General features: G+C 37.1%; 1 protein-coding gene across 2 annotated transcripts in view; it reads right to left on the reverse strand.

Moving 5' to 3' along the window:
* The window catches only part of UBE3D (ubiquitin protein ligase E3D), a gene marked incomplete at its 5' end in the record, with an annotated part of 53,080 nt that overhangs the window by 25,557 nt on the left and 5,087 nt on the right, over positions 1-22,436 (reverse strand). For both annotated transcript variants that reach the window (XM_080342309.1, XM_080342308.1), the window contains 5 exons: positions 5,330-5,499; positions 10,744-10,852; positions 11,736-11,805; positions 14,275-14,344; positions 19,935-20,166. In XM_080342309.1, the coding sequence (XP_080198435.1) occupies positions 5,330-5,499; positions 10,744-10,852; positions 11,736-11,805; positions 14,275-14,344; positions 19,935-20,166 (651 nt within the window). The remainder of the gene's footprint in view (positions 1-5,329; positions 5,500-10,743; positions 10,853-11,735; positions 11,806-14,274; positions 14,345-19,934; positions 20,167-22,436) is intronic.

A 22,436-nucleotide genomic window follows, 5' to 3' on the forward strand; every position in this document is an offset into this window, starting at 1 on the left:
TGCTGCTCAGTCAATCAACTGAGCGGTCTGTGTGCACCCACATGATTTCTACAGGCAAGAGTTACGGAAACACTAGGAAAAGGCATTTTATTTCAGACATACAAAAAAATCAGTGAACTAGTACACAGTTTGGTGCTTTTATGAGAGGTGAATTACTCTAGAGTCACATACAGCATGAAAGCCATTCTCAGGACAAATAATATTCTGGAATACATCGGTAAGTTTCGTAACACCTCACTATACATGGACTTTAAAAAAGAAAACCGTTGGGACTCAAAAACTCCAGGTTTTCACCCTTAAACTCATTTTTCTAGCTTATTCTGTCCCTCTAAAGCTAATAAAATGAACAATTCTGGAAGACTTCTTCAACTTTTAAATTATCGGCAACAAATTCTTAGATAGGGGAGACTTCTGCAGAAGCTGTAAGCCATTCAGAGAGACTCTAGATGCATATGACAAATAAAAAGCTACCAATGACTTTCTGACAAAGTTTTCTCTAGCACACTAGGGGAAATGTGTGATTTTCCTCTAACTGTACCCTCACATATATTTTCTTAGATCAAGGTATGGTTCAATTGCCATGTAGCCATATTTTCAATCTTTTCCATACATGTTTCATAAACACTTCAGCAGTATTTACCATTATCACTCCCAGCAGTCAAGGTTGTTTACATAAGGTGTTATTTGCCAAGAGCCTGTTACTTGAAAGGAAGACCTTTTCTGTCTGCACAGCAGATTTGTAGTTGAAGAAAAGGAACTTTGCTGAGAGAAAAACAGAGGGAACCAACATAATCACATACACATCAGCCATAAATATCTAAGAACAGAAAACATGAGGCATCCTTCTCTAATGGGACTCAACTACACTCACAACATACTGTTTCATAGATGACAAGAAGAAATGACAGCATGTAATTACAGCTAATTTGTTGTAGAAGGATGGCTCATAAACCTCTCACAAGGGCTGGAAGCCCAACTGCAGACAGACCTACCCAGAACTTGTGCTATCACATGTAAGATACACCTGTTTCCAGCCCTGTTTAACAGCTGAAGGAATAAGATACAAATCAACACAACTCATAAAGGCTGTCCTCAGGAAGATCGGAGGAATAGGGCTCTGCAAGGAGAATACATTATAAATAACATGTCTAGATATACATAACCCTGTCTTAACTTCACAATGCCTTAAAAATCTACTGAATGTTCTTCAGCAACGCAGTCTAACATACAGAGAAGAAAATAACCAGAGCACAACTGTTATAAATTTATTTCCCAAACAAAGACAGATGAAGAGAAACTCCACATGATATGTTCTTAGTTTGGTCCTATTCCATATCTCGGTCGCTCTCCCGGAGCCTGGAACAAGAGAGATGCTTCCTTCATTCACAGACGACATGAATCTGGGAAGGGCCATCAGCAAGCAACATATGGGAAAACAAAATGGCCACAACCAATAGGAAAAAAGGTTCTGAACAAAATTAACATGTAATTTGACAATGGACAACTGCACATAGACAGGACAGCTGCTTATTAGGCTGCAATCTACTGGAAAGGATCTGACAGTCAATGCAGATCAACAAATTGAACATGAATCAGCATGTTGTTTATAAAAAGGTAGACGTCACACAAGGGGTAATCACCTTCTCAGCAAAGTTCAGCCTAACTCAGAACACAGCTTTGTTACGGCAGGTTTTGGGATCAGCAACCCTCAAACAGCTATCGCTCCAAACAAGTTAATTATCATTGCAGCTGGTATCGCTCAGCAGCCAGTAATGAACCAGTAACATTTATCCTACTTAAATGCTTGTTTCCTTTGCATTGTTAACAATTAGAGTAATACTGAATGTAAGCTACAGGGATAGATATACCAGTGATTTACTGGAGGCAAGAGAGTTGTGTTGGTCACTGAAGCACGGTGCTGTTCACAGGACATAATTCCTAGTCGAAGGGGAAAAAAAACACTTCCATATCTGAGGAATATAAATAAGCATTATGTTAATTATGAAGAATTGCAGAACTGTGCTCTGAATAAAGAAGGAATAAAATGAGTTTTGGAGTGAGACTGTAAATTTCTCCTGACACTGGAAGCCTTGAAACAAATTATCACATATAAAAGCTCCTATGCTCTCCCCAAGAGAGAAGTGCATCCCAAGGAATCTTAACCCAAGGGTTACTTCGAAAAGGCGGTGCCTGAATGTGAATTATTGGACAAACCCAGTTAGGCACTCTCTAGCAGAGGCAGCTTGCGAGGGGAGAATTTCACTAAGCCAAAGACCTCAACCGCTATCACAGAACCATGTATTTATCCCAGAGTAAGTAGATTTATGCCTAAGTAGACTAAGTACATATTTTCTTTCATTTCTTCACCCACGTTTTACAAATGTGTGATTATGTTATTATATTTAGATATTACAAATAAATGCTATTATTTCTAGTTCACCTTAATCTGTCTAAACCTATAGCCCAGACACCTAGCACAAACTCTGCTGTGTCCACAGGTAGAAAGGTGCTTCCCCTCCCATTGCACAGATGAGACCTGGCACTGCAGGAATTGGACAGGACCCAGGTGTACCTGGTGACTCAAAACATCTGGAGAGACTCTCTGGCATCCAACAGCCTTATCCCCTGCAACTGTTGGGGTCCAGGCCACAAGCAGAAAAAAGCAAGTTAAGTATTATAATTATCATCAGAATGTGGGCATCTAAACCATCTGGAACTTGCACTGGTCAAGAAATCAGATACTTTGTTCAGCATTCTTGAAATAATATCTGAGACCTAAATGCAAACACATTGCATTAGGCAAGTTGTATTAGTTTTGATATTTTTCTTTCTGGTGTGTTTACATTCCTGTTGAATACAGAAAGACTTCAGTCTTATTGCAGATATTCACGCAATACTTCAAGCCAACTGAAATGAGTTAGTGGAAACTGAAGTGCTGGTGTTCTTTTCACTGTTCTTCACTAGAAATACAAAAATGGGAACGCAATACTAAACCAACAGTTACCAAACCTGAAAAAGAACCTTCTGTTCTTTCTCTTCCATTTTTGCATCTTTCCAGGGACTGGACAGGGAAGATGGCAGTTACTGTCAGAGGAGAATTAAAACCTCAGTTGTGCCTTCTGCTTATTGCAAAATCCTAAAGATAAATACAAAGTAATCTTCAGAAACAAAGAATTTCTAACATGTCTGCCTGGGGAAGTGGAAAGAATGAATATAATCTCACAGTAAGATTCTGCTGCTGAGAACTCCATTCAAGAAAAGCATTTGTGAATGCTAGGCAAGTGACTAAATAGATATGACTTATCTCAATAACATGTTAAAGTAACTGCATGTGTGTTAAGGAAATTAAATCTTCTTGGTGATAAAGAACTGAAACTTGAAAAGCAAAACAGTAAGATTTAAGACTGGTAGTGGTACTTGCAATATCTCCCATTCTAAGAATGAGCAGTTTAAATGATAATACTTTAAGATGCATTTTGGATCACTAAGTAACATTTAGGTCACAGAGGTTTTCAATATTGAACTTTTGAAGCTACTACATTAATAAAGGTAATCTTTTTCTCTGACATGAATAACATTAATAATGTAGTATGACCTTTTCTCTAAATACTAGAATTTTGCATTCTCTCCCTATGTCAGAAATTATTTCAGCTATTCAATATTGGGTCTGTTTGAAAAATAAAAAGGATGGACTTGGCAACATTCAGGATAAACACTATGATGAATTACACATTCTTGTAGGTGTATATTTCTCCTACGAAAATATTTAAATTCGCATCCACATTTGTTTGTCTGAAGGAGACAACATTGTTGTTGCAGTTTTATGAGGTCTTGGGCTATAAATTAGTTGTGTACTGAGTCTGAAGGGAACATCTTCTAAATTTTAAATATATTCATACTTCCCTAGATCTGTCATCTATTTTCCAAGAGTTTAAAGGAAAAACAACAAAACCAAACAACTATTTAAATGTGACTTATACGAAAACAATATGTTCTATCATTGCAGAAAAAAAAGCAGAAAATTATGTTAAAATCATACTCCATCACCTGCAAACACTGGAGCCCCTGCTTAATCAATATTTTATCATCTTTGCTCTCCAACAGATAAAGACTTTAACATGTTAGGCAGTGTATGTTTTTCGTAATGTAGACTTCAAAGCTTGCTGAAAACAAGTATATAATTTATGAGGGCTACAGTAGTCTTGGACACATCCAAGAAAAACATTTTTATGGCCTTGTACGCAACCATCTTCCTCAACTCTTCTCTTTTCCCTTCTTTGAGGGCTCCATTCCTTTTTGAAATAATGCTACCAATGGGCTGAAAGCAAGTTACAGTTAAACACATAGAGGCTAATTTGCTAACTCAATGAACTTCTGAATCATATCTAAAAATAATTTAATTTCCTTTTGAGGATATGCTATATGCTGAGAGTATGTTATACTGATACAGCATTATTTATATTATCCTGCTAGGCTACTTGCACAACTATCTTTTAACTGGGACACTGTTAGATGTCTCGCCTGTGTATATAGATATAGTCATCATTCTGATTTATTGTGACCCACCAGACAACACCTGTAGTACTGAAAATTACTTGGCTTAGACAAACTTCAGTCCTGCAAAAAGCTCTTTCTCTTGCAAAACAAACTACCATTTTAAGGCAAAAAAAAAGGCAAGACTGAAGCTAGAACAGGCACGTATAATTTGCTAAACTAATAACTACCCACCTTGGCCCTCTTGGTTTCAGGTGTACTGAAGAGTTCCAAATTCTTTACTGTGGGAGTGCAGAGAGGGTCACTCCCATAAATAACTTGACAGCTGAGATCAGATTTTCACACGAAACACAAAAATTGAAGACAGAGGGACATCTGGCTAAACTTACACATCACCCAGGAGTCAGCTCACGCTCCTTATTTCCCTGCAATTTTTCCTCCTCCCTGGATTACACTACCTGGAGCTACGGCTGCAGAGCAGCACGTCCTGGGACTCTACAGACAGAATTCATTGCTGCTCTGTGGGATTCACGGCACCAGCATCCTTCCCATTTCTGCCAACAGAGCTGGAAAAATGACCAAGCTTTAAAAGTGCACACTGAGTTAACACAGGCAAAAAACAGATGCATGAAAAAGCACGTTATTCTCCTGTATAAAGGCAATAATGTCTATTTGTATCACATAGCTAAGTTATCTACAGTTAAAAAATTTAACCACCAGATTCTCTCTGGCTGTAACAGAAACCAAATACTATTCCTATTTTGCTGAAAAAAAAAAAAATTAAAAATATTTTTTAAATTGTATGCAATTTCAAAGAGAGACACCTTTAACTTACTCCTTATTCCTGCTTTTAATGCACGGCTGGTAAAGGACTTTGACAGCATTCCAGGTCCCCACTGGTCCAGAGCTAGGCATGGAAATATCTTCAAATTGTGTAAAAACACTGTGGGAAGAGGAACTTCCTGACGACTCCACCAGCAATGTGTCAGAATTTAAAAGCCATATCTATAAATAAAGAAATAATTTATTTTACTGAAGATGACATCAATTTCAATTTGCTCGTTTACTCTGCTCTTAAATCATCTGATACTAAAGCCACATGCTTACAAAGTTTCTAACAAAGTGTTAATAGACATAAATTGACATTTTATTATTCAGCACAGTCTTCACAGCCTCTACTGGAGAAAAATTAGTTAATACAATAAACTGATGCCTGATTTATCACAATCACTTTTAAGATCATTATTTCTGTGAAGCTACCTCTTTTTGTGGCTGCAGCACATTCCCTTTTAGAGTGACATAAGAAACAGTCCCAGTCCATCTCTTGCAGTACCAAATGCATTATTTCTCTGATTTTATAGGGTTTTTTTTAGGAGTTACTTGAGCATATGATGTTGAACAACTGAGGGCTAAAGACAGGGACTAAAAGACTGCCCACTGGAAGTGCCAATAATGAAGGATTTTTAGAAAAAATCGTGATAGTTATGACTAGATAGAGCAAATATATGCAAGAAAAAAAGACAGCAATTAATGTGTCTGGGATTTAGGAAGGCTGGGATTTATGAGTGTCTGGAACAGACTTTTACTTGGAAAATAAATCTTATTATCTTTATTTGATAACGGGACTGGCATTCTTCACCACTAGTTGCTCACAGAAATTCATGGGATATTTACCAGGGAGAATCTTGAGAAATCTGAACATTTTGCATCACATTATGGATCTTATTTGATCTGTGAGACTGTGCATCAGTCTTTCAACTTAGATTCAGAGCTTTCATGCTAAGCACTGTCCAAAAAAATCAGGCTTTTCCTTTATTCACAGCCTGGAGTAGTGAAGTGATCCGAGTTACCAATAGAAATCAATTTTTACAACTCCTGGGTCTGTATGAAATGTTTATATATGAAATATTTATCATAGAAAACAGGATTTATGCTGTGCCGCTCACTAGAGAGTAATCTTCTGCTTCTCATGACCAAATTAGCTTCAAGTAAAACAAGTTACATGATGTTAGGTAGCAGGTATATGATACTCCCTGTGGAGGGAGAAAGCCACTTGTTAACAGGACACGTAGTATATGTCATAATTGAACGTGACAGTCACAATTTATCAGAGCTCAAGGCTCAGAATATCATAGTGGAAGCTCCATAAAGGAGGAATGAGATATACTGATAAAGATGCCTTGGGGAGGGATGGGAGGAGGGGAATCACTTCAGCATGTGCACACAAACGATGAGAAGAACTGCACTTGTCTTAGCAAGTTCATCATTTTGCTCTGATAACTCACCCTATGCATTCATAGCCTAAACTGCAAAATACACCTCATTACCTAGGACCATTGCAAGTGTTGAAGAGGTGTTGGAGAAAATGGGGAAAAAAGAGAAGTGTCCTATACACACAGGCCACTGCCAACACACTTAGCTTTAACTACACAGAGTTCCTTCCTTCTGAAATTATTAATGCTTCCCTGTGAAGGAGCCTCCTGAGATGCTTTTCAGAAGGTGAATATCCTTCAGACTAGTGCAGGGAACAACGCAGCAACAGCTGTCGGGTCCTTTCAGAATCCTGCTGCATCTTGCTTTAGAGAAAGCAAACAAACCACTTCATTTGCAACACAGTCCATCTGAAAAGCACTTCCTTCTACCCCAAGTGTCAATATATGGCATCTGACAATAACCTTCTACCACTTGCTCAGAGTATGTCTTTGTCTCAACAGCAATGCACCAGATCTATAATAATAATTTAGGACACATTAAAGAGAAATCAAATGACTCTTTGCAGGTGGAGAGACATTTGGCCATGAGAAAACAGGCTTCAAAACTACATTTGCTTCTTTAAGCAAGAATTTCCTTCTTTTCCTCGTGCATGAATTATTTTTGACCATGCTTTTAGTCTGAATGAACAATCACTCACCAAGACTCAGTGTGTTGACACAAAGAAATTTATACATGTTATGTCCGGCTAACATGGTTTCAAATTTTGATCTGTGCTTTCAACCAAGTTCCTCCCAATGTACAACTTTTCCTTCCTCTTTACTACTTTGTACAGCAGCACCTGTACAACAAAATTCCTTTCAACAAAATTCTTACTCCAGTAAGAAAAAAACCTTTATAGAAAGATAAGCAGATAAAATTCAGAATTTATTCATAGTGCAGATAGATCACTTTTTCTGAAATTACAGCATCAGGAGAAAGTATTTTGTTGCTGTTGTTAGTGGGTTTTTTGTTGCTGTTGTTAGTGGTTTTTTTGTTTGGGTTTGTTTGGGTGTTTTGTTTTGGTTTTGTGTGTGTGTGTTTTGTTTGTTTGTTTTGGCAAGGGGGTATTTTGCTTTTTAAATTACCTTGTCAATAGGCTTCAAAAATGTTCTTAGGAGAAAAGCTACAACAAATCTCAGTGAGACTTGATCCAAACAGGTGAAATACTGTGATTTATATCCTATGATTAGTGTCCTAAAATCTCAGCCTGTACTTCCAGCATCACTTTGTAGACAATTAGGCATCAATATGAATTTAACATGGCTAAAAATTGATGTTGCTCTTCCTTGCTAGTTCTTCCTTAGTTGCTGCAGATATTACCATTATTTTCATCATCACACAGGTCGCTAATGCAAACATCTTTCATTACAGCTTCTTCGTCCTCACATTCAGACTACGCAGGTAAAGATGTGGTCTTCCTCATACTTCACAAAGAATAAAACTCTAAGAGATATAGGCAGCTAAGTCTCAACAAGGTACTCATTATCTCACATCTTGATCTTTTCAAAGCCCCCCTCTCTAACCTTGACAAATGCAAAGTTGTTTGGCTCATGCCCTCCTATATGTGTTCCAAGGCTCAGCATCTGACCGAAAAGCCTCTCCCATTTTGTTATTTATTAATTTTCTTGCGATATCTTCCCACTCTCTTTCCATTCAAAGAAAAAATACAACCTGCCATACTTTCAAAGCACTTTACAGCCTAATCCCACTCCAAAAACTATCTTTTATTCCGTATTGAAATACTGGAGTTAGTATTCAAATACTTTAAACTCTACCACAAACTTTTTGATTTTAACAGTTGTATCTTTTAGGGTTTTAACAGGCTAATCTCATCCACAGGATGATTTCCCTCTATCTATCCACAAAACTACTTATTTACCTCTTTCAAACCTATCCTTTATTATAGCACAGAAAAAAAATTATATCCATTAAGATGCTGCTATGCTGACCAATAATGTACCATTTTGCCTGTGTTCTCCTATCTGACTATCCATTTGCTGTCCCCACCTTATTCTTAGCTTGTAAGTCATGCAGCTTCAAGGTAGGGAACCTTCAACAGTGGAGTGAAGAGAAGAGGCAAATGATTAATCATTTAGAGATTGTGAAGAGGGCAGAGATATAGTTAGAATACGTAAAAAAGTCTGTATAAGCCACATGATATTTTTTTTTTTTCTGAGACAAAGAGACTTTTCCTTATTGTCAGCCTTTTAAAAACAGACATAAGAAATATATAGCTTTCAGGAATACGGTTATGACCAACTTAAGTAACAGAAACTCACATGATGATATCTGTAGATAATGTAACTGGTAATGTTAAGTGACACATGCAGAGGAAATAAGCAAAGTGAGCATACATAATATTTGTGGTTAAAAAAAAAAAATTAAAATACTTTTAAGAGACTTTAACCTTAAATATCACATAGGCAGCCCAGGCTGTGCATTCAGGGATGTAAGCACAAACACTGTGAATGAGAATCTTTGGCTGACTGTCAAAACAAACAAGTGGGACAGCTGGTCCATGATACATCCGTGACAAGACCACTTGTCTGACTTGGCTGTGTATTCACAGCCTCAAGCACCTACATTTTTTACTGTTTAGCTGTTTGCAATTGTTAATATGAACTGTGCTTACATTACACTTGTGTCCACATGGCCTGAGTCCTAACTGAACCCATGACTCCAGAACACCTGCTGGTGTGTATACAGTACCTAGAACCTCACCCTGCACATGGGTAAGGACTTTCTGATGTTAAACAAACAAACAAAAAAGTAATAAATCACTAAAAAAAAAGGAAGAGATGCCAATCAGAAGCCAGTCTCTGTGCTAATTCATCCTGCTCTTCTAATCAATATATTGGCAAAAAATGCAACTCAGAGAGAGGAATAATGGCAATCTGCTAAATAAATTGACTTCTCTGTTAGGAAATAACTAGTTCACTCTACATAAGCTACTAGACTCAAGTATCAGAATATTAGATAACTTGGAAACACATAAGCTACAAGGGAAAAATCACAACAATTTTTAATGACTTCTCAATTAGATTATGCATAGCGATAATTATGGGTCTGCTCATGAGAGCTTATTTTATCATCAAAGAAGAAGTATTTCTCAGTGGTTCTATAAATGTTATCTTGACACTAACGTTTATTTGAAAGCAACAGATATATACTTACATCAGAATCTGGATGTTCAGAAACTACAGAACTTGGGCAATGTATCTATAAAACAGCTTATTTAATCAGATTGTCTATCTCAACAAAGTACATCTATAAGTTTATCCAGGGCAGGAATCTACAATCATGTATTTCTTTATCTTCATGTCTAGGAATTACTCATACAAACTGCGAAATTACAAATTCTGTGCCTATATTTAGTTCATGAATAAAAGAAAACATCTCTGGTTATACCAAGTGTATAATATTAAGATAATTGTAGACTCAAATTTCTATCTGTCTTCAAAGTTTGAGGAATTTAGCTGTCAATATTTAAATATTAAGCTTAACCAAGTTTAACAGCATTAGAAGATTAAGTATAATAGGCAATTTTATTTTTGTTTGCACTTCACTTTGCAGTGCAATGTACTGACTACATTAGTACTCTCTGCTGACTTAAGACAATATTTGTGAAAGATGCTATACAATTTGATGAACTTTTGGTGATAAAAGATAAGAAGCATTCAAGCAAAAAGATGAGATATATATTATAATGTCAAAACTTAAGCTTTCCATATTTTCCGAATAGAAAACACAGCATTATTTCTGTGCTACCTGTGGTGCGTTAGTAGTACTTTCATTCCTGTATTAATAGAGAAAATTTCTATATGTACATCTGCTTAGATCTAAAAAAGGAGAGAAATTTCTTACTTGAACAGAACTATTCAGAACTACCAACACAAGAATTTATTTTTTTTTACACACAGAATCATAATCAGCATAAATAATAATTTTAGGAGCTGAGATTCACAGGTTAAACTCTTTCAAAATATAAAAACTTACCAGAATATAGATTTTTCCATCATCCCCTTCTATGGTGAATCTAAATGTGCTTTTAGCAGAGGACAGTTCCACAAGACACTGAGCAACCATGCTCTGTACGAATTGAGACCTGTTTTAAGAATTAACAACATATTATATGTTTGCATAACAACTACATGGGCAAAGTCACTCCTATCGGTGCAGTACAAGATACAAGCATCTCCATACTGTCAATTCCATCACATTCTGCAATCACTTTTTATTGAGCAATGGGGCTTCTTTATCTTTCTGCCCCTCAAAACCAGAGGGCCTTCTATTTCCTGCAACTGGAATTTTTTAATAGATCAGCAGTCTAAATTGCTCCACATCCTTTATTTTGACCAACATCAAATGTCAAATGCTGAATAAAAGCTTTTCCCTATTATATTTTATACATATGAACACAAAGTTCCGAATGATGCACATCATCTTTCAAATACAATTCACAGAAGGAAAGAACTGTGAATGATACATATTACACGATACTAGATAGCTAGATCAAGTTCTGCTTCATCTTAGTCTCAACTACAAACTGAATTACTTGAAAATTCAAAAATCTCACTTCCATTTCCAGTTAAACAATTCAAGCTTTACTTAATTTAACTTTACATAATGTAATCTTCCATTTCCATAATTAGTCACCAGATATCATTAAAACATAAATAGTTCAAAATAAATGAGCACTGTATTTTGGCTTATTATCCGAATAGTGAGACATGGTGACAAATTACACACAATCTCTCTGCTTCTGCATAATACATACACATGCACACAAAGACAAGCAAACAAAATTGTGCATGAGTGAGTTCACACTACATTACCTTTACAATGCTTAATTATGATTACATATAATATGACCACACTTTCTTATTGTAAGTAATTATTCTAGAAACAAAAATTTTGCTACATTTCTAGCATCCTTTCCAAACGTAAACCTGAGCACATTATCTGTCTTTTATTTTTAAATTTTTTACCTTGGTGTTGTGGTGAAACTCCCCTCAGATGGCTGAATGATCACCTCAGTGACATAGTATTTAATGGTATCTAAAATGACATAAGCATTTTTCAAGTACGACAGACTTGTTAAGAATAGACTGTAAGTCACCATATCACCAGACTAATTAAACTTCTGTTCAGCACTCAATTAAGTAGTGCAGCAGATGGTTAAACTCTCCTTCAGTTTTGGGAGGAGAAGCAACCAATAACAGAAAACATACATTGCCAGAAGAAAACTGCTCTGAGCTAATTACATGATCAGCAATTTCTCATTCATATTGATCCTTGTTTAACACTGGGAACAATCATCTTGAAACAAAGCAAGAAAGAGCGAGCTCAAGCCCAACCTGAAAGATGAATTGAAAGAACTTTCCTAAAGCACTGAGATCAGCATAGCTTACGTAAGTATTTTAGTACCCTTTGCTACTCAGCAACGCTGCGGTGAATCACAAGAGACAGTTTTAATAACAGCGCACACACTGGGGAATAATTTTCTTCTTTGCTCAAAGAGCAGAATAGAACTTCTTTCCAAAAATTGCACTAACTCAACACGAATACTGCCTACATTCTGAGTTTCAACGTAACTGTTCCCCAAAAGCTTCACTGAGACAGCCTTTGACACTAAAGGCAAGTATCTGAGTACAGAATTTAATCCCCATCAATAAAGTCAGGGAGAGATGATCATATTGAAGCTCTGGGTCTATGCCAGAGAGCTAGCAGAACAGGTTAAGCATATAAAGCAAATAAATTCATTACACTAAGCCTTAGCATTTAAACGACAGTACATAATCATTAGTTCCATAAATGTTAAGGGTGGAAGGGATTGTTTCATCTAATCTCTGTCAACACACACCATTACAAGTGGATGTGAACGCAAGCATTTCAGAAAGACAATCTGTTTTAAAGATTCCTTTTAAAGATTTAAAGGGTGGTAATCCCACCCTTTCTCCAGGTAAGTACTGAACTTTTAAATTATCCTTACTGTTAGGAAATTATGTTTTATCTCTAAGTTTAATTTTAGTTTTTTCCACCTTGTGCCTAGTCCTGGGACACAGCAGGAAAAGAAGACAGTTCAGTCACTCTGGCTCCCCAGCTGTTACCTTGGGTAAGCAATTCATGCTCTGGCTGCAAGGGCATTGAGAACTAAGGAAATGTTTGCTCGCAGGGAGACAGAATGTGGGATTTCCCAAGAAAAAAATCTTATGAGTATATGCGGATAGAGTTAGGTGAAGGAATAGCTGGCAGAAGAATTTCAAAGCCAAATCTGGCTTCCACAGCTACATCACTCTAATCCAGCTTTATCTTCCAGGCACTGATACCTGCTCATGAGGAATCAAAGTCAAGTCTGCTCTCTAGTCTCTTTGCACAGAGGTGATTCTGTCTAGACTTATACCATATATCTCTGGTAAGATTTTTTTGTCTGTTCTTTGAACTTTCTGTGAAGTTCCTACAGTACTGAAGAAACATGGTAAAGCAATGGACACGCTATCTGACTTCAGCCATGTCCAGGCCAACTCACTGCTTGTCTACGTAGTATTTACCTTTTCCCATACCCTGTCATCACATCAACTACTGGTTGCTACAGCCATCTGAAGGCTTAGATTAAGGTATCCATAACTTACGATGATCTGTAAAGCTCTTTTCCAAATACAGTTTTCCCAAAGTCTAGCAACCTGCCTTGTGGACTTTCAAACATCCTACCTTAAATTTGGGTTTATTAAAGCCTGTACTGTTCAGATCCCTGTACAGTACAATGGAACCTTCTGTAACAGAAGACGTTCTGTCTTGTGTCTCTTCACAACTTATTTCTTAAACAGGTTTTGCATTTTATGAGAAGTTTTTATATTTTCCAGATCTCCAAACTGAGCCAGACTCACACTGACTGATGCAGTGGAGTAGAGGGAGAATGAAAGAATGAACCCTGCTACTAACAGTCTTATTGTTGCTTCTCCTCTGTCCATAACTGCATTTTAAAACCCAACAGAGACTCATCTTTACTCTACCTCAGATAAGCCCTGATGATTCAATGTAATGACAGCTTTTAAACCAATAATATCATCATCTCATGAGAGATAACCTGTTTCTTTGACAGGGTTTCCTTTCCATGAAACCAGGCTGGCTGTTAGCAATCATATCTTTAGCTTCTAGTTCTGTGTTGATCAAGTTCTGAATTAACCTTTCCAATCTTCTGTAGGACTGACAGTAAAATAAACTACCTGTAATTTCTCAGATCTCCTTTGTCACTGGGATTCCTAATAAACTGGTAGCATGCATTGAGTCTTTCAGAGCTTTTGATTTAACCAAATATGCCACTGAAACAAGGATGAGTAAAATCCCTGTCATAAGTCACTTCAAGGTCTAACAGTGCAAACAACATCATCTGCTCCAGAATGGAATGAGACAAACACAGGAATCAACCCTTCACCTTACTGATAAACTACTTTCCACCAGAGTTTTTAACCTCCCATGCTCAATGGCTGATACAGTGAAGTCTCGTTTGGTTTGTACCTTGCATACCTGGTGATACTGTTTCTCCCAGCATTGTCTTGCAGCGCTTACAAATTACTCTGGTATTTTCCTTTGATTTCTGTAGGACAAAGAAACATCATTTAAATGTCACTTGGTTATTCTGCAAAAGTAAGGTAAAATTTTGGCATACTCTCCAGAGTAGATGGTGAACCTTGTACTTCTTTCCGTTCTCTTTATCTTTGCATACACATAGATTTCCACTTGCTATTCCAGCTTTCTACACTTCAATTTGCTTGAAAGTTTCATACTAGTTTTAAAATCTGGCAATATATGCTGACCACAGAACACAAGCTGTGATAGTTAACAAGAGAATCTCATATTATTGAGTGGCAAAACAATAAAATAACAAGGTAAATTTGATTTTGATAAGGGCAAAATAATGCACAGGAAAAGAAGTGTTCCAAAATATATGAATAAAATATTATGCTGCAGTGTGACTACCATCACTCAGTAAAAGTTTCTAGCCATTGTGGACAGTTTTATAGGAATACCAGTTCAATATTCAGCAGAGAGCAGGAAATGTCCATCAATCATTTTGAATCAGTAGGAAACAGCTGAAGAACACAGCATAACATGATATTCCAGAAAGGTGTGGTGCATTCTGTTCTTGAACAACCCCTCTCCCATGATTCAAGTAGAAGACAAAGAATAATTATCAGAGGTGTAAAACAGTTTCCATATGTGGCAAGAAAATACATGTAATGGCAGAAAGCATAAAAGAGAAAACTGAGGGGTATCATTGAGATATATAAAATCACAAATGCTTAGGAAAAGCTGAAAGGGAAGAAAAGCATTTACTCTCATCGCTCATGCTGTGAAATTATAACATGTTTTGTATCAAATAAAAGGAAGGTATTTGTCACACCATGCATAATAAAGTTTGGTACTCACTACAGGAGAATATTTTTCATATTAAAAGCTTACATAAGTTCAAAAGGTATTCATAAATGTAGGGAAAGCAATGTTCATCAAGGGCTTATTAAAAACAAAAAGTGTGGTTAACAACCACAGTTAGAAGTCTCTAGACTGGCCAAAACATCACCCAACACTTGCCTTACTCTTATGCATCCATTACTGCCCATTGAAAAAAATCTCATTTCTGCATGAACCTGTGATCTGCCCTAGTAATGCTCCTACTGGTTGCAGTGTTAATATTTAAATTCAGTATCAGCATAAAGATACTAGTAAGCACAACTCCTACTTTAATCCAAAATCTAAACTCTCGAACTGGTTCTATGTGGGTTCATTAATCTGGGTGTAGCAGTACAGCTCTGTTCTGGAAGCAGTATATATGTATATACAACCACAATGATGCTCCTGAGTTAATAAACCCTTCTGGAGCTAGAAATACTGAAAATACAATGAGAAGACACCTAAATTAGATTTTTTTACATGCCATCTTTGTATAATCACCTTTGCAATTGTTCATACTGTACACAGTGCATAAAAATACCCGTGTGTAATTAGACAACTACTGCTTTATTGGCTTAGTTTATAAGTCTAAACAAGTCACTATCAGCTTGAGAAATCATATTGCAGTTCATGCCTACAAAAATAGTATCGAAATTTAACATAAAACTAGTTGAAGGGAAAAAACTCTCCAAATTTATCTTTTCCTGTAAACTTTGTACAACATGGCAACGGTTCACATGGACTTCAACTGCAGTGAACACACATATGCTTTTCAGGGAGCACAGAATTATTCATGACCGCCATCATACTCTGTAGTATTCAAATTTCAACATGTGTGCTGATGATGTGTCAGACTGATGTTCAGAACAAAAAGTGGTGCTATCTGGCCTACTGAAAAAAATGAACAGCATGAAGTAAATCCAATGGCCCTAGCTATATCAGGTACACTTTTTGTCTTTCAAAGGTGAGTATTGAGGTATATCTACTACTGGCTGTCTTCTGAACCGGGACTGTGGACTTGCAGACTACACAGATTTACAAGCACAGTTATCCTAATCAAAAATTGAATAATGCTTTGTTAATTGATTTTTTTCTAATTCAAGTGGTCTGTGATTAGACTGATGATGAAAGATTATAGACAAGTCAAATAGACACATTGGGTCAACATTTTCAGTTACTTTATGGGAAAGCATAAGTACTTCCTGCTGCAACGATAGAGAAGGGGTAAACAAGTGAGACAAAGGAACTGCATACATCAGACTGGATCATTAAGTTGGTTGTGCTTGGTCTAACAATCTGCACTAAAATATAGACAGATGCCAGGTCATATATTCAGGAACAACAGCAACAAGAAAGACAGTGATGATAAAACAAAGAAATACACAGTGGAAGACAGCAAAAATCGAAATAATTTAGATGATGGCAGCTAACCAAACCAGAGTTACTAATGAGATGCTGCAAAGGAAAGAGCACATATGATCTCTGAATAGCTGATGCACACCAAAAGAAAAACATAACATCTTCAGAATTAGTGATACAATTACTGAAAAAATGGATCTATATAGTGAGTTAAAAAATTGGAACATTTGGAAAATGGGTATTAAAATAATTTCTAGAAAATAAATACACCTTAGAGATAAAAAGAGATACAGAGTTATCCAACAGAGCTCTCTGATCTATACTACGCAAATAACAAAATGAACAGACAGGATCTCTCTAGGTCCACGAAAAACAGAAAGCATCCCGCACGGAATCTGAATTTGTGATCATAAAGTCCTGCTTGTTCCTCGCAAACCAGGAATCAAACTGAAAGCCCCAGGGAGAGCCCGACAGCCACTGTTAAAGCTTCACAGAACTGACTGTGTTGGAAGTACAGCCCCTCTCTTATGGAGATCAGAAAAAACATCTGGTTCGTATATAAACAGTTACCCCCTTTGCCACTTCCTGCCTTGCTACTCCTCTCAAACATACACAGTAAAATCACTTGCTTAATGTAAAGAGCAAGGATAAGTGTACTGGGTTTTGTGAAAAACAGTATTTGAGGTTTGCTAGAAAATATTGCACAGTACAAGTATATAATACAGAGTAGTTCCTTGAAAGCTCCAACTTGAATGTTTTTTTCTGACTACAATTACAGGTGCTGGCTGAGAATTGTGCAGTATGGTACCTAAAAAACACCACTAACCCATGGTATCATGCTTCAAAAGAAAAAGCAAATTTTAGCTAGACTAATTAAATCAATATATCTATTTGACAACTTGCAGCTGCTGGCAGTCTGCAGTTGGAGGTGGATCACCAGCCTAATATTTTCTGTTTCTATTCCTAAGGATCCCTGATATGGTGTCAGGGAAAATATTTTCCCCGAGAGATACTATTAGGATGCTGCAAGACCATGTGACACTTAAAAACCGTGTTACACTGGAAGACTAATAGATGTGAGAAATATGTTTGCAATGGACAGATGTTGTCTTGGTCCCACTGGAGGCTGGAAAAGCTTGTTTAAACATCTCTGGTACATTCCTGCTACTATTTTGGTCATAGGCAAACACTTTCCAAAGAACTGCAATGCAATTAAAAAAGAACTTTGATACTTGGGCAGACTGCAACAATATTCTCTGAAATGAGAACATTCATGCCAGTAGCAATCTATCTCGCCTGTAACTTTCTATTACTCATAATATGGAATAATTTTCTGTTTCAGTATGAGGGGTTTTTTTTCCTTATTAGTCCAGTTTCTGCTGGATCTTATGGTTTTGTTCATTCGCTTGGCAACCAAGTGATGCTGGAAATAGGCAAATGAGAATTTGTTGCAAGTGTGAAAGATGTAGAAAGAGGGGTTTGGCACAAACAAGGAAAGAATTCTCAACTTCAGTGCAAGTTTAAGGAAGCAAACATGAAAATTCATCACACTAAACTACTATTGTATGCTGCTGACAGAAAATAGCCTCCTCCCTCATTCAAAAGTTCTGCTGTTTTCCTCGTTTGACCCACATCTCGGTGACATCCTTTTATCATGTTTCTGCCTCAAAAATAACCCTTTTCTGGGAAACATCCTCTTTGATTGATTTAAGAAGCGTGTTGGGCAGACCGCCCCCCTGTCTTGGGTCTGCAATACGAACTCCATGTACCCTGCCTCTTCCTGTCTTTGTTACCATTGTTCCAAGATCTCTTTTGAGACTAATGAAATGTGAGATAATTCATTTTGGGGACCTTTGGCAGAAAGCATTGTCCTCTTGGAAATTCAGAATCTTCTGCTCAGCCCCTTTCAGGATACTTAGAAGAAAAAACTCCAATCACCACAGAGTTAATCCAAATTAATCTGCTTCTCCCATGCTGATATCCTTTCAGGGGATCAGTTCTTATTCTCCCCTCCTCATATTCTGCTTTTCAAAGAATGGAACAAGAAACCAAACGGATCACAGCTGCAAGACCTGCAGATACGGACTGCAGGACAGAACTCTTCCCCAAGCAGACAGCTCGCTTGGGTGCGCTGCACCAGCAACCACTGAACTGCGAGAATCCCAGTGATTTAACTGGGGATAATACAAATCCCTAATGATGATAAGCAGCAGCAGCAGACAGGAATCAAGGCCTCTGGTGTTACTTCTCAACAGATCAAAAGTTTCATGTTGGGAATCTGTACACAGCAAGCATAGCAAGTCATCAGCTGTTATAGACAGAAGTTGCCAAGGTAACAATGACTCCCATAATTGTAGAAGGATTTCGGTAATTAGGTTTAATACATGGTATTGGAAGAAAAGACGGTATCTGCAGACCCAGCCTTTGTCAGCACTAATACAGACAAGCAGTAAATTAACAAACAGAAAAGACTGTATGGAAATGAAAGCTTTGGCAAATGAAATTCCTGGAGGTTCTTCTGGTAGAAGAAAAGATTATTGCTTGAACTTTTATACAATGCCAGATATCCAAGATGAGTAAAGCACTGAATTTGCTTTCTTCATTGGTTTTAATCCACCATTGAAACATCAGTATCCTTACAAATGTTCTTCGCCAAGGCAACAATAAATTTTGCTATTTCTAAGCCAACTGATAGCTCTCTTCCTAGAGACTGAGCTGATGGATAAATCCCCTCCTGGAGCATCTCAGAAACATCAACATGAAGAGTTATAATTTGGGGTGGCATGAACCTTTCACTAGACAGAGAGCTGTCAAACAAACTCAATTTCCTTACTATATTCTAAGACTGTAACATAACCACATATGAACCCAAAACAGATCCTGATTTTTCTCAGTCTTTCTACAGCTAACTTAAATAAATAAATAAATAAATAAATAAATAAGTAAAATCACACCTTCCTTTGATTATATTTATGGTTACTGTATGCTCCTTGTTCTTTGCTCCATGACCCTATCACAAACACTCAACCCATTACAGTTATTATCTTACTAAATGTTGATGTCTTTCACTTGGGATATTTTTGGGGGGAAAATACGTGGGTTTAGAACTACATAATTAAATAGTTTCTGATTCAGTTTATTAGAAGAACTTCTTGCATATCTAGGTCAATATCAAGAACATGGTGCTGCTTTAGAAAATGTAAACTGTAGCTTAGAATATTTTCTGGCTTCTGTACAACTGAATGTCAACAACTCCCTATGACCTTCAAAACAGCTCTGTAATACACAAAAGTTAAATAAACCAGTGACAAAAAAGTGCTTTACAAGAAAAAAAGAAAGTACATTCACTTCAGAATTATTTAAACAAAATACTTTACCAAGTTGGAGCCACTCTCAGAAGCATGGTGTCCAGCCTCTGAGCAGCACACAGGAGATTCGGGCACATGCGATTCATTTCCTGAATTCAACAAAAAAAAAGTATCTCCAAGAAAACAGTCAGCATGCTGAGGGTGCAAAGTGCTTCTGGCAAAAGGGTTAGGGTGACAACACCACTCTTCAACTAAAGCACTCCAGTTTTCACTTGGCAGAGGAAGAACTCTCAGAAATTTCCTAAGAGGGAAGAAGAAAATATTTCAATACATTGTATTATTTTCTAAGACATTAAAAGAGAGCTTGGATTCCTTACAAAAAAGGGGGCGGGGGGGAAGTATGGCATTTTCTCCAAAAGTAACTGTATGACTCTCCTTTCAGTCAAAGGCACTTTCTTCAGATGAATTCTGAGAAAGCAATGGGTGAGCGTTTCCTGCCAAGTTTGTCATGAAGCATTTCCCAAGGGTGAATCTCCAACGATTATAAGGCAGAACTTGGCGTAATCCTCTCTTGAAATGAATCACATGGCAAAAATAAAACAGTTGTACCCAGTCATGAAAAACATAACAATGGGCATTTTGCAGTTATATTTATTATTATTTCTTTTAAAGTTGCCTTGCACCATATACTGATATAAAACCAAGAGAAACAAGCCGCTGCCACAGCAAGGGAGAACATGTCCTTTGAAGCCCCTCAAAGTCAAATACCAGACTTGGAAAAAACTAAATCCCCAAAAAAACTCGACAGTTTATCTTCATTAAAAAAAAGAAAAAAAAAAAAAAAGATAATGCAATCTTAACTTTCAGAAGTAACATACGAAAAACAAAACAAAACAAAAACAAATCCCTTTCTCCTAGGCAGCTGTATGTAACAAGGAGGCTGCTCTAGGCATTACCAGACTTTGCTTTCATTATCAGTGTCGTTTTTTAGCTTAGTTGATTTGGTTACTCACAGTGCCAGACAATTTTATAAGATAAGCTTTGGAATAACTGCTTTAAGTTGTAAAATATACTCTTAAAGTTAGAATATATACATATAGCTATATAAATACCAGCTTAGTCATTATGAGTCAGTGGTCAATACTGTCTACAATTCCTATACCCGTTCTGTGGTCCGACCACATGCGATTTTATGAAGAATGTAGAAGTACTGATGGTTACTGTCCACATATTTACACCTTTTTTAAACTGTGTTTTTGAGAAAACTATAGCACTGGCAAGAAATTCAGACCCTTTACCAAACCAATGGGCAACAGCTTTAACAGTGTGCACCTCTCCGACAGTTTCCTAGCTGTACTGTTCATGGTAGAGATGCACCTTCTCCTCACTGCCTAGTTTCCTCGAATGCTTTCCTTTTGTTCCCTTATTTTTTCTGTTGTTGCCTGAAATCTTTACATATAGTTTCTTTATTCTACTCCTTACCTAAAACTTGCAAATACGACTTTCCTTATGGTGCTACTTCACACATAAACACACAGCTGCTAAGCCAACAGTTAAGACACCCTCCCTTTCTTGCAGTTCACAAACTACTCTCTTCTGAAGATGCCGGTTTGTCCCACTGTAGTTTCTTGTGCCTTTTGTATTGCTGAGTGACTGAAACTATAATATTTTCTAAAAACTTCCCTCTTTCCAAATAGGCAATACATTTGAAACTGTGCTTGCCCCACCTGCAGATGAAAATTGGAATAATTCACCACCTGACCCAGCTTTACCGTAACTAAATAAGATCACCTCTCAGCACTACCCATCACTGTCTTTACTCTTTGTGGTCTTACATAGTGTCTAAGATACAACCACAATTCTGCTATGGTGGGACCTTAATTCTGGTGTTGAGCTAATTACTGATTATTCACCTGTACAATTAGTTCCAATGCCTAGATTCAACAATGAAAAAAGTTTTCATTCCTATGTATTGCTCTTTACACCACAGCAAGAAAAAGCTGGTATTGCTCAGCAATGTTTTTCAAGTGTTACATACAGGGGGAATAAAAGACAGAGGTTACCTTAAGCTGCAGAGTAATGCTGTCCAGTTTCATTACATTACCCTTTCTTTACCCTCACAGTCTAGACCAGGGATGTCAAAATAATTTTCACTGGGGGCCACATCAGCCTCACAGTTGCCTTTAAAGGGCTGAATGTAATTTTAGGACTGTATAAATGTACGAGTAGTTACATTATACAGCCCTAAAATTACATTCTGCCCTTTGAAGGCAACCGTGAGGCTGATGCAGCCTTCGGAGAAAATGAGTTTGACAACCCTGGTCTAGTGCATCAAGATGTTGAATTCCTGTTCAACAAAAGCAGTTGCTCCAACCAGTAGGAATTTCCTAAGCAGTCTGAGAGAGTCCTGCCATAAAGATGCAATTCTTAGGTAGGCTTCCATGCTAAGGCATTTGGCCACAGAGATCCTTATAAGACTGGACTAGTAAAAATAATCTCTAGTACCATTATTAACTAATATCCAAGAACCCAGTAATATCATCCTTTCTATTGAAAATTCCAGAAAGTGGA

This window comes from Nesoenas mayeri, assembly GCF_963082525.1.
Source record: "Nesoenas mayeri genome assembly, chromosome: 3".
Classification (NCBI taxonomy): domain Eukaryota; kingdom Metazoa; phylum Chordata; class Aves; order Columbiformes; family Columbidae; genus Nesoenas; species Nesoenas mayeri.